This window comes from Rattus rattus, chromosome X (assembly GCF_011064425.1).
Source record: "Rattus rattus isolate New Zealand chromosome X, Rrattus_CSIRO_v1, whole genome shotgun sequence".
Classification (NCBI taxonomy): Eukaryota; Metazoa; Chordata; class Mammalia; order Rodentia; family Muridae; genus Rattus; species Rattus rattus.
This window is the reverse complement of record NC_046172.1, coordinates 66242733-66268329: the sequence shown is the minus strand read 5'-3', so window position 1 is coordinate 66268329 and position 25597 is coordinate 66242733. Positions and strand designations below refer to the sequence as shown.

The window sequence follows — 25597 nt, the reverse complement described above, 5'->3', positions numbered from 1 at the left end:
AGATCTGCCGCTACTGAGGAGGCAACGTCCTGGGTCCTAAGTCTGTGGCTCGCATTGCCAAGCTGGAAAAGGCAAAGGCTAAAGAACTCGCCACTAAACTGGGTTAAATGCACACTTAAGTTTTCTGTACATAAATATAATTACAAAATTTAAAAAAAGAAATGATATTCTCTAGAACTGGGAAAGTACTCATCCTTATTCATTCATTCATAGTCAGATGGAGATACTAGGAGAACGGAAAGAGGTAAAGGACTCACCCAAGGCCACTCAGTGACGCTGGCAGCACTGGGACTTAAACCTATGTTAACCGATTCCTAGCCTTTTAGTTATTTCCAGAATCTCCTACAGGAAATTAAGAAAATGGGAGTGGGAGGCAGAAAAGGGGAACTGTTTGCTTAGTGAACTGGGATTGGCACTGAAGCTCAGAAGGGCCAGGGCTTATTGGGTGGGATGGTTTCCCATGTCTCTCTTCTTCCAAAACACTTTTGATGCTCAGTCTACCAAACTCAAAGTCCATACATTAACGTGAACTTTGAGAGTGATTGTCATGTGTTTAGAGATGCAGAGAAAAAAACTCTTGTCCACTGGGACAGACAGGTCAATATATAGTTGATTTGAGTGTTTCTAGAACATAGGGGACAGCTTTTTGTGGTTGGGGATGGGGAGAGAACAGTTACAAGTCCTGTCCTGTGTATGTTCATCAAAATTCATCAAAGGTTCCTTATCTTCTCTTAGTCATGGGGTACGATTTTAAATACTCTTCAAAGTCTAGGGTTGGCAAGTCATTGCTAGCCACAGGCCATGATGATGGCCAGGGACTCCATTGAAAAAATAATCACAGTCAATCCTAATTAAAACTAATGTATCTTCCTTTCTCTCTATTCTTCCTCTCATACACAAACATTGAATCTATCATACAATGTGGATTTGACTGTTGGTAGAGGACTTTCCTAGTGAGCATGAAGCCCTGGTCTCAATCACCAGCACATTATAAACCAGGAATTTTTTTTCTGTATCATTCATTTTATTAGTAAGTTATTTCAAGAAACTACTGACATGTGAGACCATAGTTCTTCATACATTCCACAAATATATATAAAAAATATTGCCAAATTATAGAAAAAGAGACATCTACATAGTCTAGGCTACTATTCTATTTTGCTTCTTTGTTCTGTGATTAAACACAGACCAAAACTAACTTAAGAAAAAAAGAGCTTATTTTAGATTTTTGGTTACAGCCCATCATTGAAAGAAGCTGAGGCAGAAACTTAAAATAGGAACCTGGAGACAGGAAATAAACCAGGAATTTTGATAAATGCCAATAGACAATATTTCCAGCACTTGAGACGTAAGGGCAAGCTAGACTACATGAAACCCTGTCTCAAAGGGGGGAAAAGGGGAATAAGGAGGGAAGGAAGGAGGGAGGGAGGAGAGTTATAACTGTCCAGGAAGAGACCTGGGTTGTAGGCTACAATTTCTTCCAACCTCCCCTCTGCTGGAACTTATTCTTGAAACACTTTTAAAAGAAAATGTTGAAGATGGGTCTTATAAGCACTAACTGTCATTCTGTTTGAGTTTTCCAAGTTGGGGGAGAAGTTGGGGTCCTGCTGGCACATTCTTACCACTTGGCCTGCTCCCTCAGACACTTGGACATGGGGATTGTGTTGCTGTTTCTTGCAGTTAGTAAGGCCCTGGGAACTCTTTTTATTACCATCCTTGCCTGAAAACAAAAATCTACAAACCTTTAAACTTAAACCTCATAATAGAAAGATGACCTAAAATACTGTTTCTTTCCCATGTACTGCTTGGATTGGATTTCTCTAGTCAGGAGAGTGTTCATTCTAAGGCACCTTTACTGACCTAGGTTCAAGGTTTACCTTGCACCTGCCCAAAATGAAACTCCTGAGTCAGTGACCGTGGGAAGACCCACCTTCAACTCTCCGCAGAGTTCTTCTTGGTTTTAACCATGTCCTTTGTCTGACTCCATCTCTACTCTCAGTGTTCTCAAGTACATTCTGTCCTCACTGATGGAAGAAACTCATTTGTATTGGGGAAAGTTCTGGAAAGAGGTAAGAGGATCAAGGTTTAAGACTTAGGTTTTCCACTGAACTAATTGAGCAACTTGGGGAAAATAATTTTACTGTTTTTGAGACTTAATTGTCCCCCTGAAGAATACAATCCCTGGCCTGCTATCCTTAGAAAACTGATGTATAAATGAAACGAGATACCTGGTCTAAAGCTATTTTGTGAGAAGCCTCCAATAGTGCACATGTGAAAGGCGACTGGGATGCTGAAAGTGCATCACTTTAAAGAAAGCTGTGCATTCAGGAATATTTGGGCATCACACACTGACCTTGGTAGAAAAGCAAGCGGTGATGAAAGAAGGTTGGATAACAAAGGAAGGATGTGAATTGAAGAAGAGCTTGGGAAAGGAATGTGAATGTCATCAAACAATACAAAAAAGAAGGAGGAGGAGGAAGAGGAAGAGGAGTCATACTAACATGTTTTAAACACTGGAAAGGATAAATCGAGGAGCTAGATCACACTGGCAATCTTCTGGTTAGTTTGACAAACAACTCTTTTCTTATATGTAGTAGATGCTCTTCAAGATGCTAACACTATAAATCCCTGCCTAAATGAAGCTGGTGTTCTGCAATCATGGCAAGGACCTGTAAGTAATGGTTGCTGTCTTTTCAGCCTGTAAAACTGAATCTAAAGTTTAGTTCTGAGCCTCAATTCTGTGTGCCTTTAGTGACTGATTTCATCTGTCCCAATTAAAATCTGTTTTAGTATTAATTACACAGATCATTTGTAGCGTCTCTGTGGAGATCAAAGATAATTTGTGGACATATTCAACAATAGGTATCACATTCGACACATATTTATTGAGTGTCTATCTATTACCCGCTGTCACTCTGTACGTGTAAGAATAGCAAATTAAAGAGATATACAAAATTAAACAAAGTCCAGTTTTAGTGCTCAAATGGTTCTTAGCCTGGTGAAGGAGATATAGATAGAGATCCTATGACCCAAAGCTGGAGTTGCTGAAACAGTCTAACCCATAATAACTGAAAGCTGATGCTTACTACACCGACGTATAACTGCGTGCAAAGAGCACTGAGAGTTCTGGGGCAGCATTTATATGAAGACAGCTTCACTACTGAGGGGACATTGGTGAAACAGCTGAGAAAAGTAACTTAAGGAGTATTTCTTTCAGCCCGTAGCTTGGGGGTACAGTCCATGGTGTCAGGGAAGTCACAGCAGCAGGAGTGGGAGGAAGATCGTCATATTGCATCTCCAGTAAGGACTTTGCAAGGTGAATAGTGCTTGAGTCTCTTTGATTCAGTCTGGACCCCTAACCTGTGGGGTGATCCCTCTAACATTCAGGGGGGTTACTCCTCTTTCCCTCTTCAGGTAAACCTTTCTGGAAACACCTGTTGAACCAGAGATGTTTTAATGGTGATCTATCCAATCAAGTTGACAATTAAAATTAACTATCACAATCCCACCCTTGTCAACTTGATCCCCCAAATATATGACTTTAAATAATAGAATCCCACCCTTAGCCCCTTAAATCTCAATCTTGCTTTATAATGCAAGATGCGTATAGTCCATCTTTCATAGTCTCCAACAGCCTCACATAGTTCAACAGTTCCATGTTTCTTCTGAGACTTGAAGCCATCTTTTGTGAGCCACTATAAAATTAAGATGTTACATATTTCCATTATACAACGGCATAGAATAAATTTTCCATTGCAAGACAGGAAATGGAAGGGTGGCAAGGAAAGACCACACTAGTACATGTCTAAAACCTAGCAGGGTGAATAGCAACTCCTATAATCCCACTTCTTGCCATTTGGGACTTATGACGAAATTCCCTGGGCTCCTTTGGCCTTCAGCAGCACCATCCGTTCATCTTTATCACCTACAGCATAGTTAGCATCTCTATGAGTCAACTACACTCCATGATTTAACTTTCCTCAGAAGACATTCCACAGTTCTGGCATTTTCAACATCCTGTGGTCTCCTATCCAACTTAGACTTCATTTTCCGAACTTCATGCAATGGTATTTCAGAGCCTCCTTGCAAGGAATACAGCTCTACTATACTGCCTGTTCAGTGTCTTTTGAGACTTTGGCACAAGATTCCCAATCCCCCCATTCTTGAATCTTTCATGCCTGCAAATCCAGTCCCACATGAATAACACTGTTAAGTTTCTACTGCCAACTCAAGATGAAGCATAGGCCCCTTGAGCTATAGCTTTGCTGTTCTCTGTATGCTGATTCTGGGAGAACAGTTCTCGAGGCAGTTAGTTTTAAGCAGAGAACTCTTTTAGTTGTTTTCTCCACTTGGAAATTTTTCTTTTCATAATTAAAACAAAACGTGGGGTTTCACCCTCAGGGCACCTTTTCCTGAGTGTAGATGGGGGCAATGTTTGTGTCTGTACTTTTAGTAAAAAACTGAAAAAAAGCTTAAGTACAGCAAATAAAACTGATAGATAGATAGATAGATAGATAGATAGATAGATAGATAGATAGATAGATAAAAACAAATAAACAAAACCAAGATGACAAATTCCTATAATTTCACCATTTATGTGGTTGAGTTTGAGGCCAACCTGAGTTACATAGAGATAATGTCAATGCCAAACAAATCAGAAAACAGTTGGTTCTACCATAACATCCATTTCACTATTTCTTCAATGGGAATAACTTTCCAGGCCACTTGTTAACTGTAGACCACAGAAGTCTCAGCAGAGTAAGAATAATGACTTCTCTTCTCCTCCTGGAGTACACAGAGCACTCCCCCAACACTATGAAAACTAGACAGTTAAGCTCGAAGCTTCCAGGTGAATGCCAGGTTAATTTATCGTGTTGTAAGACTCGAGTAAGTGATCTTTTCAACAATAGACTTTTACTATCAAGTTCTGGAGAGTAACCAAGAGTATTAGCAATAACACCTAATGCTTGGGAGAACTACGCTGCCCCATTGGCCAACAATCCAAGAAGAAGTAATCTATTCCTAGTACTCAGAGTTTTATTTGCTAGCATGTGGTGTATGGTTGGAATATTGCCCCAAATTGTTCAGTAACTCCATTACAATTACTTTTATGAATGTTAAGATGGTTCTACAAGTAGTTTTCCACACGAGATATTCAAAAGACCTTTATTGTTAGTTATCCCTCCCCATATTTCGTCCTTGACCTACCCTTCCATTCCCCCACCCCAATTAATAATTCCTGATTCATTAATCTGCTTTCCCCCTTTATATTTCATCTGTGAAAAGATCCCTTTGTACCCCACAGTCTCTTACCAGTTTCCCAATCTCTATGGATCTTCCAAATGAAATATACATATCTGAATATGACCTATGTATTGTGTATGTGTGCATATGTGTATCTGAATATGATATCCAAGTGAAGCTAGTATCCATATAGGAGAGAAAAATATGTGGTATTTGCTTTTCTGAGACTGAATTACTTCACTCATGACAATTGTTTCTATTTTTACCCACTGACCTGTGAATTTCATAATTTTATTTTTCTTAATTTCTGAATAGAATTTTGTTGCACAAATGTACAATATTTCCATTGTCTGTTCATCATTTAATGGAAAGCTAAGCTGTTTCTATTTCTTGACTATTATGAGAAAAACAGCAATATACATAGTCAAACAGGTGCAATCCATACTTGGCAGTGTTAATATGTGGCCAATAACCTGTGACTAGACATTTCATAGGCCCTAGGGGAGAGCCTAATATTATTATTCTGCTAAATATACATAATATTAAAATAATTCCTGATGATTTTCCTATACCCATAGATTGAGACACAAACTAGCTTAATGGGTCAAGAAACAAAATCCATCTATCTTTTATCTACAGAAAACATCTTATCTTTAAAGATAGTCACTACCCTAGAGTAAAAGAATGGAAAAAATATTCCAATCAAATAAGACCAGGGAACAAGCAGGTATTGCTATTCTAATATCTGACAAAATAGATTACAAGTTAAAACTATCCGGATAGGATAAAAAAAAAGGACATGTCACTCCAATGAAGAGGACAGTTAAGCAAGAAGAAATTACAATTCTTAATATATATGCAACAAATTCTGGTGGACCCAATTCCAAAAAAAGTGAGCTTAACATGAATTAAATATACAGAATAGTGTCAACCTGATAAGTTATTTCCCTGCTGGTAAAACGAGCCAATCCAAGCCAGATTTTAAAATATATGTCTTTTAGAAAACTTCTCTTCCCAATAAATCTTAAAATTGACAGCAAATAAATATGTAGTAAATACACAAGCACATGAAGATTGGATAACTCATTACTAGATGATGAATGGGTCAAAAAGGACATCATGAAATAAATTAGAAATTCCTGAAACTAAATAAAATGAAACACAACACACACACACACACACACACACACACACACACACACACACACAGAGAAAAAAAACCTGGAACACGTTAAAAAGAGTACTATGAGGGAAATGTAAAGCTTTAAGTACCTATATTTAAAAATCAAAAAGAGCCCAAATAAATGGCTTAATGAACAAGAACAAGTCAGACCCAAACACAATAGATGGCAAGAAATAAAAATCAGAGCAGAAATTAATGAAATGGAAACAGTACAAGAAATCAACGAAACTTAAAAGCCGATCCTTTGAAAGATAAACAAAATTGATATAGCCTTGGCTCAGCGAACTAACAGAAAGAAAGGACCCAAGTTAAGAGATTAAAAAATGAACAGGGAAACATAACCAACTAATCTTAAAATTCATCTAAACTATACAAATTAAACCAAGAAGAGACAAGCAATCTAGACAGACCCCCAAGAAATGAAAAGACTGGAACGATAATAAAAAGCCTTCCAATTAAAAAGAATCCAAGCACAGCAAAACTCACAGTAGATTTCTCCCAGACTTTCAGAGACAGTCTCTTGCCAATCCTTCTTAAATTATTCCAACAAACAAACAAAAGAAAAGGAGCGCTCCCAACCCCTCCTATGAAGCCAGAATCACTATAATCACCAAACCTGGTAAAGACACAACAAAACCATATCCCTGATGAGTGTAAATTCAAATAATAGAAGGTAGGATGGTATAGAGATGCATGACCTTGGTTAAGAACTAGGCTAAAAAAACTAAACTGGGTTCCATTCATAGTATGACCTTGGGCAAGTGGATTAACATCTCAAGAAGTTTCAACAAAATACTCCCTTGACTCCTCCTCCATCCAGAAAGAGGCCCCAGGAAAAGTGCATTTAATCTGGCACGGAGAGAACTCTGTAAATATGTACTGAAGGAGAAAAATAAACCACCTCCTCTCTGTCCTTCCACTCTACCCAGCTTCCTCACCTCTGCCCCTTGTACTGTTGCCCTGGCTCCATTTGAATGATTTTTTTGTGGTCCTTTTAACTAGCTTTTCTTATCTGCAGGGTCAGCAAGTTACATTTGAAACTTGGCCCCTGGGCCAAAGCATACCGGTCAGTCTCCTCCAACTTGGCTGGGGATACCTGATTCTGGTCCAAAGCCCAATACTCTTTCACTCCTCTATCTCGTGGTATGTAGGATCTTCTTTGGGGTGGGGTATGTTTTGAGGTTCTTATGACCCTGGCCCTGGTGGCTACCTTGGAGTCTGGGAACTCACTCTCCGGGTTATACAGGTACTGTTTGAGAATGTAGGAAATATAAACTCTACCCCAGCCCTCTGTCTGCTACTCTGAGTCTCATCCAGAAATAACTGCTCTTAGGTCTCCCTCATGTTTCCCTCCTGGGCCTGTTTAGCAGGTAGGTACTTTCACTAGTCAGCGTCAGAATTATCTTTCTAAATGTGTGTAAGTCACCTTTTTATCTAGACTGGGAATACTTGATCCTTAAGTGGCCAATTTAAGAAAAACAACTAGAAGGAAATTATAAGGCAGACATCCCTAAATTGACCAAAACAAGATAAAAACCAATCAAAAGCAATGCCCCTTAAGTCCGGCTGAAAGAAGCCCCAGCCAGAGGTGAGGAGCATCCCTTTCCTTCTGCCTCCTACCCTTCTCTTGCCTCTCGGGGTTTCTCACTGTTCCTTATCCTTGTAAAGCCTGACCATTGGCAAACAATAACCTTATCTCAGAAGTTTGTGTTTTACATTATATTACTTTCTATACCTATTTACAGCAATGAGAAGGGAAATTGGGTAATTTAGCTATCACTTAAGTAAGTTTTTGGCCCCTTCAGTCTCCTAATTTATAAAAATAAGGAGCCTGAAGCGCGATGATGTATTAAGGGCTATATCACGACTCTTGGGAGGATAAGGGAGAAACATTATAAGTTCAAATCCAGCCTGGGCTACATGGGCTACACAGCAAGTTTCTGGCCTGTCTAGGCTACAGAGTGAAACCAGTAGATGGTTCTGGAGTCTCTGGAGAAACGAATTCTCCTTGTATCAAAGCAATGGACAGTTTCCAATAACTCTTCAGATAGAGGTGTGACTTTCATGAGCCCCTCCCTCGTCTAAGGTGAGATTTTTCTGGCTTAATCTTGTACCAGTCTTATGCACACAGTCCCAGCTGCTGTAAATTCCCGTGTACAACTGCACTGTCATTTCTGGCAAACACTGATTTGCTACTGATAGCTGCTTCCTGCGGTCTATCCACGCCCTCTTCCATGATGATCCCTGAGCCTTAGGGTTGGCGGTGTGTGATGTAGATATCTCATCCGGAGCTTAGCAACTTAAGGTCTTTTATTGTTTGCATTTTATACACTTATGGACCACTGTATGAATCACTATCTACTGAAAAAAAAGGTTTCTCCGACAAGGGTTAAGTGGTACACTAATCTAGGGGTATAAAAATAATTTAGGGAGCATTTTATTACTGTGCTGTAGAATGTACATAGTAATAGACTTACTGGACTTTTCATCTGCTAGCCTGTGGTATCTGGAGGAGGTATTCATCATTGGTGAGAATGCCAACTGGTGTAGCTCACTATGAAATCCAGTGTAGTAGTTTCTCGAAAAGCTATAAATCAAACTACCATATGACCCAGCTATATCACTCTTTGGTGTAGAGCCAAAGGACTCTATATTCTGCTACAGAAATACTTACACTTCCATATTCTTACTTCCTCATCCATTGCTGCACTATTTACAATAACCAGGAAATGTAAACAATTTATATGTTTAATGATGGATGAATGGCTAATGAAAATGTGCTTTATATACACAATTGACTATTATTCCATTGTAAATAAAAATCCATTATGAAATTCGCAAGAAATAATTCTAAGGGAAATAACCCAGACCCAAAAAGATAAACACCACATGTTCTTCCTCATTTGTGGATACCAGTTTTGAATCTTTAGATATGTATTTAAATTGAAGTACCCAGAGAGGGCAGTGAACACCCAGGGGTGTTCAGTGAAAGGGGATAGAATGAAAGTTCTGTGGGGAGGGGGAGAAAGTAATAGAACAGGAAGGGTTAAATGGGGGTATGGAAGGGCAGAGTAGAGGAGGGAACATGGTGAAGAATTACTAAAGACTTGGAAACACTGTGTAGAAACCCACTGCTGTACAAGCTTCCTGAAATCTGCACATATATGGGGTCTAAATGGAATTAATAAGTATTTCTTGAAGGACTGTTAAACACAAAATAATAAAAGGTTTAAAAAAATCTCACTGTTACATTTTTTTCCTTGAATATGATCAGGACTCTAAGCCATTTTATTCTTTCGCTGCAGGCTCTCCTCATGCTAAGACGGAGTTAAGTATTACCCACCTCTTTCTTTTCCATAATGCTGCTGTCATCTTTCCCCCTCCATGTCTCCTTTAGTAATAGGCCCACTATTGAACAGACTGCTTTTCCTTGGCATTCAGGAAGCAGGCTCTGTGCATATGGTCAATTGATTTGTTTTTAATGCACCTATTATTATGAATTGTCTTCTGGCTCGACTTGAAACCAAGCTATGCCCAGCATCTTTTCTCTCCCATGCTTCCACTTTGGCCATCAGAAGGTGTCAACATTCAAATTCATTTCCTAGTAATGTGGGTTCCTATCAATACCCTTCTTGATTGTGGACAATGAAACCAAACTGTTCTCTGCCTTTGGATGTCTTACTGTTGTTGTTATTGACACTACTGGAGCTCCTTTCCACAATCGATTCTACTTGGCTATTAGAGCCAGAGTAATGCTGCATCATCAGAAGTTTTAAGTCACCCTCATAAAGACGAATAAGGAAGAGTGAAGGAGGGGAAGGCCTTCTTGAGCATACTCTCAATGTACCATCCATTCTCAAGTAGTAAGATGACTTGGACATAGGGCACAAGGATAATGAGAATGCCTACTTAGTTCCATTTTAGCCACAAAACTCTGTTAAATAGGAACAATTTAAGGTGATCGAGTGTCTTTCATATAAAATAGAAAACTTAAGCAATAGAAGGGTCTTTCAAAGGCTGTTTAGCCCAAGGGATCCTAAACATTCACCTGCAGGCCCATGAGAGTCTCTACATTTCAGTTCACTGATTCATGAGGGAAAAAAATGTTGCCAACTGGCTTCTTTTAGGGAAGATTTTCCCACTGAAAGACTATATTCTTTGTACATTTCTATAGTCTCATATTAAAATATCGTTTCGCTAATGCCATGCTAGTGACGATATACATTCCCACATGACATTAAAAATTGGCATTATGTTGGGGCAATAGACATTACAGAGAAACTTTACTAGTCTTTAAGATCCCAATGTTGGGAAAGCATTGTTTTAGCTCAATGGTTTCCATATCAGGCATTATTAGAAGCCTCGATAAATACCCTGTGTTTCTAGGCTCCACTTCTGGATATAATGTTCAGAAGTTATTGACTGCAGAGAACCCAGGAGTCAATATTTTACCAAACCCTCTAAGTGATTCTAATATGCCTCTGAGTTGGGAAAATAACACTGTTTTTCTCTCTCTTACAAGGAATAAAAGGCATAACTATTTGGAATGATCCCACTTCAGGCTTGAATCTGTTAAGTACAGAAGAAAAATGTGTTGAAAACCTTCACTGAGGCTTTTCCATGGTCCAAAGTTAGACAAGTCAAATAAAGAGTCACAGGAACTCCTGGCTACTTACTTGTGACCCTGGCAAAGCTGACAAATGCTACAAATAGTAAATAGTCTTTAAAGATGTGTTACCCATTGTGGCTGGAGAGATGGCTCAGTGGTTAAGAACATTGGCTGCTCTTCCAGAGGTTCTGAGTTCAATTCCCAGAAACTACATGGTGGCTCAAAACCATCTGTAATGGGATCTGATAACCCTCTTCTGTCATGCAGGCATACATGCAAACAGAGCGCTCATCACATAAAATACATATATAAATAAATCTTTTATAAAGATGTGTTACCCCTGATGTCTGTTGACCAAGACTGATTTAGAGACTTATGGTAAACATCACATGCATTTGATGTCTATTTTCTATCCCTCTAATTAGTCCAAGCTATTTTCTATACTATCACTACCATTTTTTCCTCCAGGATGCAACTAGAATGCGTCTCTGACTCAAGAAATCGTCACCGGCACTCTTGGGTTAACTTTCTATCATCTATGACAAAATATTTGAGGATAGTCAACTTTTAAGGAAGGGTCATTTCAGCCCACTGTTTCGGAGTTTTTAGTTCATAGTCATATGATGCCACTGCCTTTGGACCTCTGTCATTATAGTAAATCATGGAGTAAGCACATGGCAGAGAAGATGTTTGCTTCGTGGCAGTCAGGAAGCAGAAAGACAAGAAAGAAGGAGCCACAGCCTCAATATTCACCTCCAGGGGATGCTCCCAATGACCTAACTTTCTACCACAAGGCACCACCTCACCAAGGTTCCAGTACCTTCCAACACTGCCACGAGTTGGCAGCCAGGCCTTTAAAACACTGGCCTTTAGAAGACATTTATTGAAATCCTAGCACTTTCATATACCAAATAAAGTTTATAACTCAGCATTTCATTTACTGATTCTGTGAAGTAGCCAGAAGTGTATATTGCAGATAAGGAAACGATTTGCTTGAGATCACACTAGCTGCGATGAAATAACCATGATTAGAACCCAGGTCTCCACATATCAGCACTCTAGCCATTAAAAAGCACCCGTCCCTTCAAAAGAGGGGAGGACCGGTATGCACTGCGTGTGTTACTAGTCAATGATGGCTTACATAACCCTGTCTCCTGGGTGGGGCACATACTTTGAAATTCACACAAATGGGCAAAGATACCAGTTCTGCCTCTTACTGGCTTTGTAAACTTAACTGACGTAACCTCTTGGGTCCTGTTTCCTCATTGCTGTGAATATTATATGGCATCATGTGTGCAAAGGGCCTAGCATGGTGCTAGGTTCACAGGAGAGCCTCAGTGTCGCCACACCTCCACCCTCTGCATCCCCATTCTTGTGATCTAAAAGCCCCTTCAAACCAAAAGGGAAGTAGAATTTAGATAGCTGGAATAAAAATAAGGCATGAAACTTTATGGTTTACTCAGTTCTAGGACTGGAAAAACAATCTTTTCAGGGTCTCAGTCAGGTTCTTTGCAAGTGCATATCAAGTCTAGAGCTGCCCCAGAGGACAGCTGGCAATGCAGTGTCGGGTCCCCTGGCTGGAAAGCAAACCTTAAGCCTCAGTACTCAGCATGTTGACGATTTCTCATTCCTCATGGCTGAAGCATTGTGGAGTTTTATTAAAATGCAAGTGTTCCCTGGGAGAAGCATCATACATATTAAGTTTTTGGCCTGATTAACTTTCACTTTCCTCTTTCTATGAGTAGAGTTCTGTGTCTCTGCACCTTGGAGGTCAGGGCAGGCTCTGAAGCAGGAAACCACCTCCATGCCCCCCGTTAAAAATCCCAGTCGATAATTCAAGGCCCATGCTGTACATACCTTACCCCAGAACCCTGCCATCACTTGGCGAGGCCATAGCTTTCTCTATCTCAGCAGCAAAGTTCTATATTCCTGTGGCAGATCGTAGGGAGCTTCTGGCTTTTCTGTGTGAAGACTTACCTTAAATTTCACCTTTTATTTGCCTTCCTCCGTGACTTTAAAGTAATAAATGGCTGCTCTGAGCTGTGGTTCAGTTTGGAGGCCACAAGAAGCAAGTGATAAAACTTGCTGCCCATCAATAAGAGACCTGTTCTACTCATTTGCACGGTGCCTATTTTGTGCACTGGCGTGAACCTGTGATCTGTCAATTTGGCTGATTCCTTTCATGGAACCACAAGCCACGAACATCCCTGTCCTGCCTGCCACCCAAATGTGCCTGTTCTTAGGTGCTTAAGGACTGTGTCCATTGGCATCAGATGGAGCTCAGGCGCCCTGAGGTGCGTTTCCAGCCAGCAGGCAGCTTCGCCGAGCAAAAAGGTTAATGAGATCCGAGGTAAAATGGGACTGGCGTTCACCCTCTTGGCTAGTGCAAGCGCAGACCCTTAGGGGAGGCAGACTTGCTTGGAATCACCAAGTAGGTGAGAGGTGAGCTGGTACAACTGTGGCTCACCAGTAAGGCAGAGTCCCCTCTCCCCGCCCCCCAATCGGGTCCCAAGCATTCCATTGAGAACAAACTTTCCCTCATTGGGTTCCTTGGACCTTCAGTGGACTCTGAAGTAGGTGCCCAAGTGTGGGTGTAAAAGAGAGAGGTCCAGGCCCAAGGGTCCAGCCTGTCCAGGATGTCAGGAGCTGGGCAGCCCTTGACCAAACTGGCAGTTAGATCTGGACCCCATTTCTTACTCTCCAGTCTGGAACAGAAAGCCAAGAGTAACCTGAACTGTGCTCTGTGTCCCGCCGGGACCTGGGCCCGGCCCCCTCTGGTGCCTTCGTGCCTCCCTCCTTCCCCGCCCCGGCCCCTGGCCCAGAGTTTGCCCTGGCCAAGCCTAGACCCGGCCCTCTGTGGCTCCTCTGGGCTCCAGGTTGGCGCAAACAAAGCCCTGATTGACTGCCCGGAGGGGCGGGCCCGGCTGCGGGGCCGCCTCCTCCCCTCAGTCCCGCCAGGGATTTGCCGGGAAGCGCGGGGGTAGGGGGAAACTCTGAGGGGTGCACAGGTCTGTGGGGGGTCTGAGTTCCAGGATTGGGGAGATTGTACCCACCCTCTGTCCGAAGCCCACGCCATACCCTCTAGGTCACCCGTCTCGAGTCCAAGTAGAAACACAGGGACTCCAGAGGACAGGGTGGGGTCTGTCACGGACCAACTCTTGTCTTGGGGTTCCCAGGACCAATCTAGCTGCAAGTTGCTTGAAAGCAAAGAGGGAGTGGAGTCAAGAAACAGACAGGGTCTTCCTTGGAGGCTAGAGATTGATCGGTGTAGGTTCTGGGACTTGCGGGGAGGAGAAGGTAGGGTAACAGGGTAGTTTGTGCTCCTTGTGCTAATTTAACTCGTCTTCTAAGCATCTGAACCAAGAACAGGAGTCAGGAATTTGAAAAGGAGTTTGGGAGCAGCAGCAGCAGAGTAGGTAGGCAAGTAAGAGGAGGAAGGGCTGGGGAGAAGAGCGAGGTAGCGGCTGCCTGTTGAGGAAGAAGTGGGAGGGGAGGAGGGGGGAGGAGAGAGAGATGACGTGGGAGACGAGGAGGGGGGTAGGACGGGGAGGAGAAGGAGGGCTCGAGGGACCGTCTGTCGCGGGACGGGCTGGCCAGCTCGGGCGGGCGCTGGGAGGAGGAGGCAGGGACTGAGGCAGCGGCCGCAGCAGTGCTCGGAGCGGCGGCAGGAGCAGTAGCAGCAGAAACAAGTACCAACCAGACAACAGCTCCTCCGGCTCCCTCCGGCAAGCCACAGTCAGTCCCCTAGCCACGATGGCGCTGCCAAGCCCGGCGAGCGAGGAAGCTGAGGGGCCCTGTCAGGAGGCAAACCAGGAATATCAGGAGCCGGTGTGTAGTCCTGTGCCCGAGCCGGAGCCAGAGCCGGAGCCCGAACCGGAGCCTGAGCCAGAGCCGGTGCCAGTGCCCCCACCCGAGCCTCAGCCTGAGCCCGAGCCCCAGCCCCTACCCGACCCTGCACCCCTGCCGGTGCTGGGCTTTGAGGCTGAGCCAGTGCAAGAACCCGAGCCCACGCCCACAGTGGAGACCCGAGGCACCGCGCGTGGCTTTCAGCCTCCCGAAGGTGGCTTCGGCTGGATAGTGGTGTTTGCAGCCACCTGGTGCAACGGCTCCATCTTCGGCATCCATAACTCTGTTGGTATCCTCTACTCCATGCTACTAGAGGAGGAAAAAGAGAAAAATCGCCAAGTGGAGTTCCAAGCAGGTGAGTGGTTCCACGTGCCCCGCCTGGCATTGTGGGCAAGGCGTCTGCCCCCTCCGTCATCCCCATACCTCCTGGTCTAAGACGCCCTTCCAAAGCGCCTTTCTCACTCCTTCTTGCCCGTGTCCTGCTAGGGCATGGGTCGCAGGGCTCTGGACAGCCTGGGCAATGGAGCCCTAGGCTGAAGCGGTCCCCGGGGTGAGACCGCTTCATTGGTTACAGGCAAGCAATGAACTTTTTGCCCTGGGACAAAGCCAGACTCACCTTTAGATTGTTTAAAGTACTTTGCCCATGTGTGCTGGGGAAAATATTTGCAGGATTTGGGGGCGGGGGTGGGAAGCGAAGTCATGTAGATAGGAGACAGTAGGAAGGTTGAAGGGCTCAAAGAGAAGTACCGAACAACGGGTCCCCGCAGCAGCCCCCATTGCTTTCGGGGACCAGAGCTGTTTTCTGTCAAAACCCACTTCAGGAATCCTGATGACTCCTCGCTCCGAGTCAACACATGGCAGGCGTGTGTGTCGGCAGGAGAGAAAGGGAGGAGTGCAGGGGGGGCGTGCGCGCGTCTCTGCCTGCTGTGGGTACGGCCCAGCCAGGCCGTGCGGTCGCCTGCGGTTCCCGGAGAGCAAGCGGCTCGCTGTGCACTGGAAGCCCAGCCCCAAAGGAGGCAGGGAGGCGGCGTACAGAATGGGTCCTGAGACTCAGTCCGCACCTCAGCTGCCCGGTCTCTGGCTCCCTACACCTCTGTTATCCAATGGGGCTTCTTTCTCCCCGAAGTTAGAATGTTGACCGTCACTCCAGCTTCGGCTTGGTCAACCCTAAGACTGGGCAGGGTTGGAGACACAGCCCTCACCTTACAGGCACGTGGCTGTGTGCAGACTCCCTAGCACGGAGACCCAGCAGTGACCTCCGGAAACGCAGACTGTTCACTCTGTAGAAGAAGCCCCTCAGCTGCTCTGATGAGAGGTTTCATGAAATCCTGGTTCCCTCTCTGAGCTGTCAGGATAGCTGGAAATGTGCGCACCATCTCCTCAAGTTCCCTACTTGGAAAAAGTGGAAAACATAGTGTTGCCCTGGAGTTCTGGGGGGGGGTCCATTTTTTTGGCCAACCTCCAAAAAGGGGGACTTTTGGATTATCAAATGAAACAGAAACCTTGAATTCTGGGATGCCGGCTTCTGGGTTACTTTTGGCCCCTCCACGGCCTTCAATCAAGGAGGTGCGTTGTTTGCAGCTTTGCTGAGCTGTCCGGCAGAAGGGGCTTTGGGATTCTTGTGCCTCAGACCTTGTGACCCATTGGCACAGCTGCAGTGTACAGGCCCCACTTGAGAAAAATCTCGAGTGTCTTCAGCAGCTGTAAATGGCAGTCTCTGACAACCTAGGCTACTCGGTACTGGAGTCGAGGGGTCCCTGGACTCCAGCGGACAACTTCTGGGTGGAAAGCGGCTTCTATACTCCCTGGGACCACCTTTTTCCTGCTTTGATGCAGATCAGGGGTTCTTTGGAAAGCAGCCAGGCTAGGCCCTCAGGATGTTGCCTTGGTTACTGGGGGAGGGGGGTTGGGGGGGCACCTGCTGAGAGTTGCCTTGTGGTTGAAGGCAGGCCAATGGCCTTCAGGGTCAGTGGCAAAGTTTAGGCGAAATTTAAAGGAAAGCAGTGGAGGCTGCGCTGAAATTAGGCCCCAGTATTTGCGTGATGTGATCAGGCCTAGCGCTGGGGCCTCAGGAGCATGCAATAAAACTTGGAAAAACCACTATTTTACCAGGAAGAGGTTCACTGCTGGGGAACAGACTTCAAAGTAGGTGATCATAGGAGACTCAGGGGGAGGGCTGGCAGGGACTTTCCGGTCAATACCTCACAGTGCAGCTGGAGGGGGCGGTGGTGCTGTGGTCTTTACAGAGGTGTGGCTAGTATGTAGTATGCCAACACGGACTAGGTCCACTAAGGAGCTGGAGTTACTGGCTTAACCTATGGAGAGTATAGGTCAGGAAGAGACAGAATGGAATTTGGTATGTCCCAAGGGTCTGAGAATACTTTGGTGTGGGACCTTGTTATGGTATATTGTGATTTCACAGAAGTTATTTTTAATACTGAGCCTTTGAGGAATGCCTCGGTTTTTATTTTGAAAGTAACACCCTACTAAATTATTGTAAATACTTTTCAGAAACATTTTATCCTCGGAATTGCCTTTCTTGAGACCCTCAGATTTCTGAAGCTACTGTTTATTGACTTGTCTTTTGGGACAAGCTCTTGCCATGTAGCCTTGGGTAGCCCACAGTAGTTTTATACTTGTCACAGTCCTCCTGCCTCAAATTCCTAAGTCCTAGGATTATAAGCATGTGTCACCATACTTTGCCCAAGTCACAGTTCAGATCTTGATATTCCAAACACCTTTGCCTGCATACAATTCCTCTGTCTATTCAAAATTTTGTGTCCACCTATGTCACAGCACTGGGATATCAAACAGATGGGGAAAACAGTATTTTGCTAATGTCTTTATAAGTCAGCATTTGCCCAATAACCAGTCTGGAGGGACACTTAAGGAAGTTGGTACATTGTTTATTTCTATTAATGTGATGATTTTTACATTTTCTTGATATCTTACATCTCATCCATTCCTAACAATTTATTAATTTAGTATTTGAAGGTACTCTACAACTCAAATGGTTTTTTGTTGGGCCTAACACTGTCATAGCCGTGAAGTTGTGCATAATGGCTTAATGGGTATAAGGTTCTGCAGTAGTGAAAGTCTCAGAGAAAGGTAAATTTTGATGTCTACAAGACAATTTCAAACAAGAGGTCTCTGGCACAGGTCAAGGAGCAGAGAGAATGAAAGTAGACCTCGAGGTGTCCTAAAGCAGGTAATATACAATCTTCGTGAATCCTGTGTTTTTGAGGTTCTGGTGTGTCTCCAGGTATATATTTTGGGCCCTTTCTTCAGCTCATTTAAGGGAAGCCAACTCTCTCTAGAACCTAGGCCTGGGAGGACTGACAAGCAAAAAGGGTTCTTGAGAGTGAAACAAAAAACCAAGGTCTAGGCTGGGGGGGGTGTAAAGGGGTAAAGAACAAAAGAGAAAGAAGTGTAGACTTTTGTAGAAGTCACAGGATATTGCAGATCTCTCCAGCACCCCCCCCTAAAAAAAGCATCAGATAGGACAGCAGGCAGCCAGACCATTTTGTGCGACATATAGACCAAGCGTGGTTTCTTGGGACAACAGCTGACACTTATGATGGGAAATAGGAGCAAGACAGTACTGGGTACCAGCCCTAGCTCACTCTTCAAACCCTAAGTAGAGGCAAGGTTGGGCTTTATGTCCAGCAGATAAGGCGGCTTTAGCCAGAGTTGCTAACATTGGATTGAAACTAAGTCTATTTTAGAGTGCTTCAGAGTAAGCCCTTATCTTGCTGTTTCAGCCTTGACTTGCAGTTTACCACTGAGCCGTACATGATGAGAGGTCCTTTGATTGGGGAGTTTAGAGGTATAGTCCTTGGAAATTCCTGAAGGAGGCAAGGCTAGGGCTCTCACTACTAAACAAAGTGGGCGATAGTAAGGAAGATTCACTACTGGTACAAGGTGGTTTAGGTCGATGATCTACCCGGCAGAGAAAAACTTCTCTCGGCATACAGAAGACTAATCTACCATGTTTTACAGTGAGTAGGGGCAGAAGCAAGCCAGCTGTCTTTCACCTCATCGTACTCGCTTCAGTGTCTCATTGGCTTTACTAGTAAATTGTTGACTTTGACATCGAGGTATCTTTTGAGTGAACATCTGTCAACCCCCTGACTTTGGCAAAAGCCTTTTGCCTGCTGTCCAGAGCAAGATCATGTTAGTGCTTTAGGCCAATGGCTGGGCATCTTTCAGATCATTCCTCTGCCTCTTCTCCAACCAAAGTGGGTTCCGATCTGTGACCCTGGCTCATGCTATAAAGAATGAAGATGAGAGACTGGGTCACTGGAAAACCAAATAAAAAATGCTCGTTGGAGCTGCTAGCTGGGTACCTCTGGAGCCTGTCTCACTGTCCAGTGGCCTCAAGTGCTCATTGTAACCAACTCCTCGTCCTCTTGCCCCAACTCCTCCTCCTAGTGGTATTGGCAAGTGAAACTTACTCTAAATCTAAAAAGAGTGAGCCCTCAGGCCAAATCTGAACACAACCCCACCACCACCAAACTGGTTATCTCAATGATAGCAGCTAGGAGTTACAAAACTGGCTCCGTACCTCAATTATCTATCTATCTATCTATAAAACAAGAAAGCCAACTGTGCAAATTTTCTAACCCCAACGTTATATCCTTCTAGCATTGTGTGGTAGCTCATTCTTTACTACTCACCTAGTATAAATTTCGACATGCAAAAAAGAAAATAATTGTTAAGTTTCCTGAAGGTGGAGTTGAGGGTCTATTAGGGAAGTGAAGAAAAGCACATGGACACCATTTTCTGCTTTATCTGGTGTTGTTTTCTTTTTTTCTTTTTGAGCCTATGGGGCTTTTAAATTTGTGCACCTTTAAAAAGACCAACTCCATTTTGTTCCGTATGTAAGAGCGACTCTGAGCCTACACATATTTTTCCCACAATGTTCTCCTCTCCAGAGAACTGGATTTCGAAAAGAACTCTCAACTTGGCGTGCTGCTAGTCTGTACGATGCTCTTTCCCAGTATTCAAATCTGTTCCTCAAAAGTATTAAACTGAAAGCACTCCCTTGGGCCTCAGCTTGGACCCCTCTCTTAAAACTACATTTACTTTTATGATTTTATGTGTACGTGTTTTGCCTGCATGTACATCTGTGCATCACATGTGTGCCTGGTGCCCTAAGAGGTGAGGAGCCTCCATGTGGGTGCTGCGAAGAGAGTTTGGGCCCTTTGCAACAACCACAAGTGCTTTTAACCACACAGCCAACTCTCCAGCCCCGGGCCCCTCTCATAAAATTTAATTTCCTACAGCTTTCATTTTCTCATAAATGCATGGTCAAAGACCTCTGTTTTTTCTTACTTCAGGCTAGAGGAGGAAACCAAGATTTCTGAACGTGATACAGAGCTTTCCATTGGGGGCTTTAGACAGGACATCTTTGTAACTGGCTTGGGGGTTGTTGCAGAGCCTTGGAGAAGGCTGAGATGCATGCCTGTCGTCCCTGGTCAACTTTGGCTTTGCTCTTGGTTTGACTGAGAGTGCCTAAAGAGGCGCCATAGCATGGAGTGCTTTCTATTTCCCTGGGTTTTTACTTTCTTGTCATTTGACAATGTTTTAATGAAGAATAAGCAAGCAGCTAGACTATCAGCATTTGCAGAAGTATGTAAGAGATGCTGTCTCCACCTTTTGAGAAGTCCAGTTTCTCAGGAGGGTGCCTTGCTCCTCCCCTCAAGCAAATGCCACGGGGTTTGCTTTGTTTTATTATGTGTTAAAAGGAATTACTTTGTTTGTTTGTTTGTTTGTTTTAGATTGTGTGCATGATGGAGTGTGATTTCTTAACTTGAACTATCACATGGGATTGAGTGTGTAAGCTCTAGAGAAAAGGACTTGTTTTCCTTGTTTGTTTATTTGATCGATTATCTTTTAAGACAAGAGCTCACTACTAAAAGCAAGCTGCCCTCAGACTTGCAGTGACCCTCCTGCCTCTACCTCCTGAGTACTCAGATTATAAGCATGCATAACTACATGTGGCAGCACGGCCCTGTTCTTAAAACATGAGCGTGTATATGCACACATATACCGTCACTCGTGTGTTTTGAATATTCCATTGGAAAGAAGTCTTCCCCTATCTTTCTACAGAGTTCAATTTAATGTGACACAGATACAAAGTATCTAGACTAAAAAACACACTAGGTCAAGAGGATAGAGAGTATGGTCAGCCTGGCTGGGTCTTACTTCTTGGTCTAGACCCATTTGCTATTCCCCAGTTATGAGACAAAGAAACATTTATTACAAATTAGACTCTGTATTCACATTGCCCCCTATTCTTCATGCTACCCAGTGTTCAAATGCTGCAGACAAGGGAGCTGTGCTCATTGCAGCCATCTCTGGCTCCAGTGGTAATTAAGGACCTGCTCTGAAGGGAGTGCATTGCCTGCTTCTATGAAGCCACTCAGCATCTATCTGTGGGTGGTGAGTGTGGCGTGCAACCTCTTCATCTTCGCAGTCTTGTCCTTCTCCCTTCTCTACTGTGTTTGTAGGATTGATAAGAGGAAAGTGCGAGACTGACTGACTGTCCCCACCACATAGGCTCGGCTCCCCTCACTTCTCATTGTGTCTTTTTATCCTATTTGCTAGATATGCCATCTTCCTTCCTCCCCACATTGTTCTCCCTCTTCTCTTGCTGTCCACTTCTTGGTTAGGAAAGCAATTGTTTAGGATGTTACACAAGCTCAACTCTATCTGCAGCCTCAAGATCACACACACACACACATGTACACACACACACACACACACTCTCTCTCTCTCTCTCTCTCTCTCTTTATTTTCTCCCTTTTTTTTCCTCTCTGAGCAAAGGCTAACTCAAGGGTACAGAAACCACCCCTAGAGTTTTGTGGTAGAATAGCTGCTATAAAACCCATTTGCCCATTTCCATACCGTCTTGTTTCACAGCCCAAGATGTATTATTATGGTTGACTCTTAATTAAAAAATTAAGAAACATCCTCCCTTTTGCTTTAAGTCCTCACCATCATTGTTCTCCATCTCCTAGATCTCCAGAACTCCGACTGGGTTTAGCTTCAGGGTTCTGGTTCATAGTATGTTAGCTCCTATCATCTCTCTTTTTGCCAGGAAAAGATGCACAGTTGGTTGTAGAAAGATCAGAGAAGGAAGGAAACAGATACTCACACCTTCAAGAATAAAAGTTTAGGGAGGGCAGAGAGAGGAAAGTGTAGTTCCTGGGTTAGTTGCTTTCCTGTTTCTATGAGCGTGAGCAGAAACAAGGAAAGGGGATGTTGCTAAATAACCAGTCCCCACACATGTTCCTTGCCTACTTTTTCCTGGGGAATCTGCCCACCTACCATTTTACCCCAGCCATAATGGTATGCACATGCACCTATGTGTACAGACCTGTGTGTTTGTCTGTATAGAGAGATAGATAATGTCTAACTGACCTATTAGTAGAGTTCCTTTAAACATGGTGTCTATGAGATTGAAGTCATGGTTTTAGCCACTTGTTCAGGTTACTGAGCTCACAAACAAAAAGATTCTTCTATTGAAGGTCCACGTCACTCTTACAAGGCATGAGAGAATTGGATAGAAGATTGGAGATAACTCCCAGCCTGCCCTCTCTGCCACTGGGGCACAGGGGCTTTGTGGGGGGCAGTATGGAGCATAGAGCCTGGCATGACCGCCTCTGCTGCATTTCACAGTGGCATTCTTTGTTCTTTAGCTCCATAATTTTGCTAAGCCTCCTATTAATAGTAGTAGCATAGTTGTGATAAGCAACATTTACTTAACAGCAATGGGTTCTATGGAAAGTGCCATCCTGAGCACCTTCAAGTACTGATTTGTTTTAATTCTCAACAGTTTAATCGTGCAGGTACCACCACTTCCTTCATTTTGTAGATAAATCAAGGCACAGAGATACCATGTTCAGGTTCATGTGGCAAAAGCCAGGACTTGGATCTCAACAGTCTAAGCCCAGAACTCGTGGGTTTTGTCCCTGATTTAACACATAGTGCAGGGACACTACTTTGGAGTTTTCTGCTTCCTGTGACTTCTAGATATCCTTATGAAAAAGGGAGATGGGGGTTTAGTAAAGAAAGGTTGGGAAGTCTTCTGATACAGGACATCATCTTCTCACCACCCATATCACTGTATCCAGAGTGTGTGTGTGCAAAGAATCATAATTCTAAAAGTCCAAAAAGTGTTAGACAATTTGTCACTTCTTTGTCCTTTAATCCTGAACAAATCGCATAACATTTCTAGGATTCAGTAGTCCCACATACAAAGGCTACAAAGCTGCCCTCAGCAAGTAACATTTAATTTGGTAACTCTGTCAGGGTGGAACGTGACTGTGTGTTTGTAAAGGGTTTTTGTAAATTGTGGTCATTGCTGTTATTATGATGAGCCTTGCTCAGACTCTAGAAATGAAGTCAGTATGCTTTTGTCTAAATGTGTCTCTAAATATCTCTTCCTGTCCTCTCACTCTTCATTCCATCTCTTCACCATCTCCTCTCTGGATTCTTCTGCAGTTTGGTCTGCTGTCCTAAAGCTAAAGACTGGACTGGTTGTGTTTTCTTTGTTCCTCGGCTCTAGGAAAGCTCAAGCAGAGGAGGGGCCAGATTCCAGGTCATATACATTCAAGGAAACAAGGCATGTGGAAATATTTACAGTACTTGGCAAGAGCTCACAAACCTCACTCTGTCAAGGGCTGAATTTTTTTAGTAGGAACTGCTAAGACTGAGGGGGGCGGATGGTGGATGGAGTTGAAGTGTCACTTCCTCCAGGGAGTCTGTCACAGACTCTTGCTCTCTTGCAGATAGTAAGGAAGAAGGAAAGGGATATTTAAGGTCAGAAGGCCTGGGCCAGGGGACATTAAGTTTATAAGAAGACTTGCTCCTTTGTGTTCAGCTCTGGAGTGGCCAGTTTCCTTGTATTTTAAACAGGATAGCCCCAGAGAGCTGAGGTCACAAAGGAGGACTGCAGTAGTAGATGGAGCATGCATTTCAGTGGCCACTTAGAAAGTCTCCATTAAGACCAGTTAGTTGTCTAAGGAAATGGCTTTATTTTGTTTCTTTGAGACAAGGGCCTTACTCTATAGCCCAGGCTGTCTTTGAACTCATGGTGATCTCTCTGCCTCAGACATCATGTGTTGGGATTGTAAGCATATGCCACTATGCCTGATATATTTTTCTTTCATTGCTTGTAACAAAATGTAAACCACAGCCCTCCTTTAAGACAACAGATTTTAAATACACCACAAGTAAACATCCTGATTTTAGCTATTCAAATATCTGAGCTAAAGGCCTAAAGTTATAGATCGATGGCAGAGCATTTGCCTAGCATATACAAACATCCTGGGGTCTGTCCCTAATCTACACCCAACCAAGAGATTGAGGTAAATATGGAGAGATTGATTCCCATCTGACAGGTCTATAATTGAGCTATATGTGGAAAGGTGTGTCCTTAACTAATCCGTTTGTAGTGGAGGTTGCTTTGAAAGGGGGTTGAGAAATGAGTAAAGGCGGTGAGTTGCTGGCATGCTCCACGCTTGTCAGTTCAGTCACTGGCAATATGCTTCCCTTCGTATCCTGAGTCAATCCTCAAGAGATACTTTGTGGAAACACATGGAGATAAAAATTCAAAAGATACAGCATTAAAAATTCTCTCTCTCTCTCTCTCTCTCTCTCTCTCTCTCTCTCTCTCTCTCTCTCTCTCTCTCTCTCCTATTTCTCCCCAAGGCTATCAGAACTTTCTGAGTATCCTTCCAGAAACATTCTGTTTCTTGCTAGCATTTAAATGCATAGCCTACCCTTAAAGTGCAAATGACAGAACATAACCCACATTATCTTCTAACTTGCCTTCAAACTTCAAAGTACCATGGGTATTAGTTATACATTAAGTCCATAAAGCAAGCCTTCATTCTTTGCTGCAGCCACATCATATTTTTAAATGGGTATATCATAAAATATTTAATCAGTGTCTCCAATATTTTCCTATGGGCTTTGGAATGAAACAGCAGTACATGGAAATACCTTATCATATGGTTCCTGGACAAAGTTTTCAATTTCTTGGAAATTTTATTAGTTTTCTAATACATAAAATAACATCATCACCAATATGGAGGTTAAATGAGACAACACATGTTCAGCATCTAACACACAGTTTGGCACCTACTAAGTAAGCATCCGATTAAATGTGAGCTCTTTCCTGGCTCACATGACTTCCCCATCCATTTTCCTCTAATTGCACAAATGTGGGTTTAATCCAAGAGAGAATAGGTCTTTACTGTGTGCTGGAATGACCTCCAGATGAGTGAGAGCAGTGTCCCTTAAGAAGTTTACCATTTCTTTGAAGAAAAAAACCACAACATTCAAAATAATTATGGTTATTGCTAAGTAGGAAAAAATGTGTATTGTATTGAATTGAATGTTGTTATCACTTTCTTGTGGTGATGTGGGCAAAGAGAAAAGAATGTCAAATCAAGGGAAACTTGGTAGGGTTGGAACTTAATATAGGGTTTAGCTACATAGGAAATGGGCAAAATAACATTAAAGGAATTGAGAATGAGACAATTTGTAACCAGGTATTGTGGTGCAGGCCTATAATCCTAGCACTTGGATAGAGAGACAGGAGGATCAGGAATTCACAGCCTAGTACTACTTTGTCTCCAACTACAAAACTAAAAACCAGAACAAAAGAATTAGACAATTTGATTGTGTCTCAGATTTTGTTTTTT

At 43.3% G+C, this 25597-nt stretch overlaps 1 protein-coding gene across 1 annotated transcript in view; it reads left to right on the top strand.

The window, feature by feature from the left end:
* The first annotated feature begins 14598 nt into the window (after nucleotides 1-14598).
* Nucleotides 14599-25597, top strand: part of Slc16a2 (solute carrier family 16 member 2) — a 128709-nt gene continuing 117710 nt past the window's right edge. Inside the window, exon 1 of the mRNA XM_032889793.1 lies at nucleotides 14599-15237. Coding sequence (XP_032745684.1) covers nucleotides 14790-15237 — 448 coding nt within the window. The 5' untranslated portion in view covers nucleotides 14599-14789. The remainder of the gene's footprint in view (nucleotides 15238-25597) is intronic.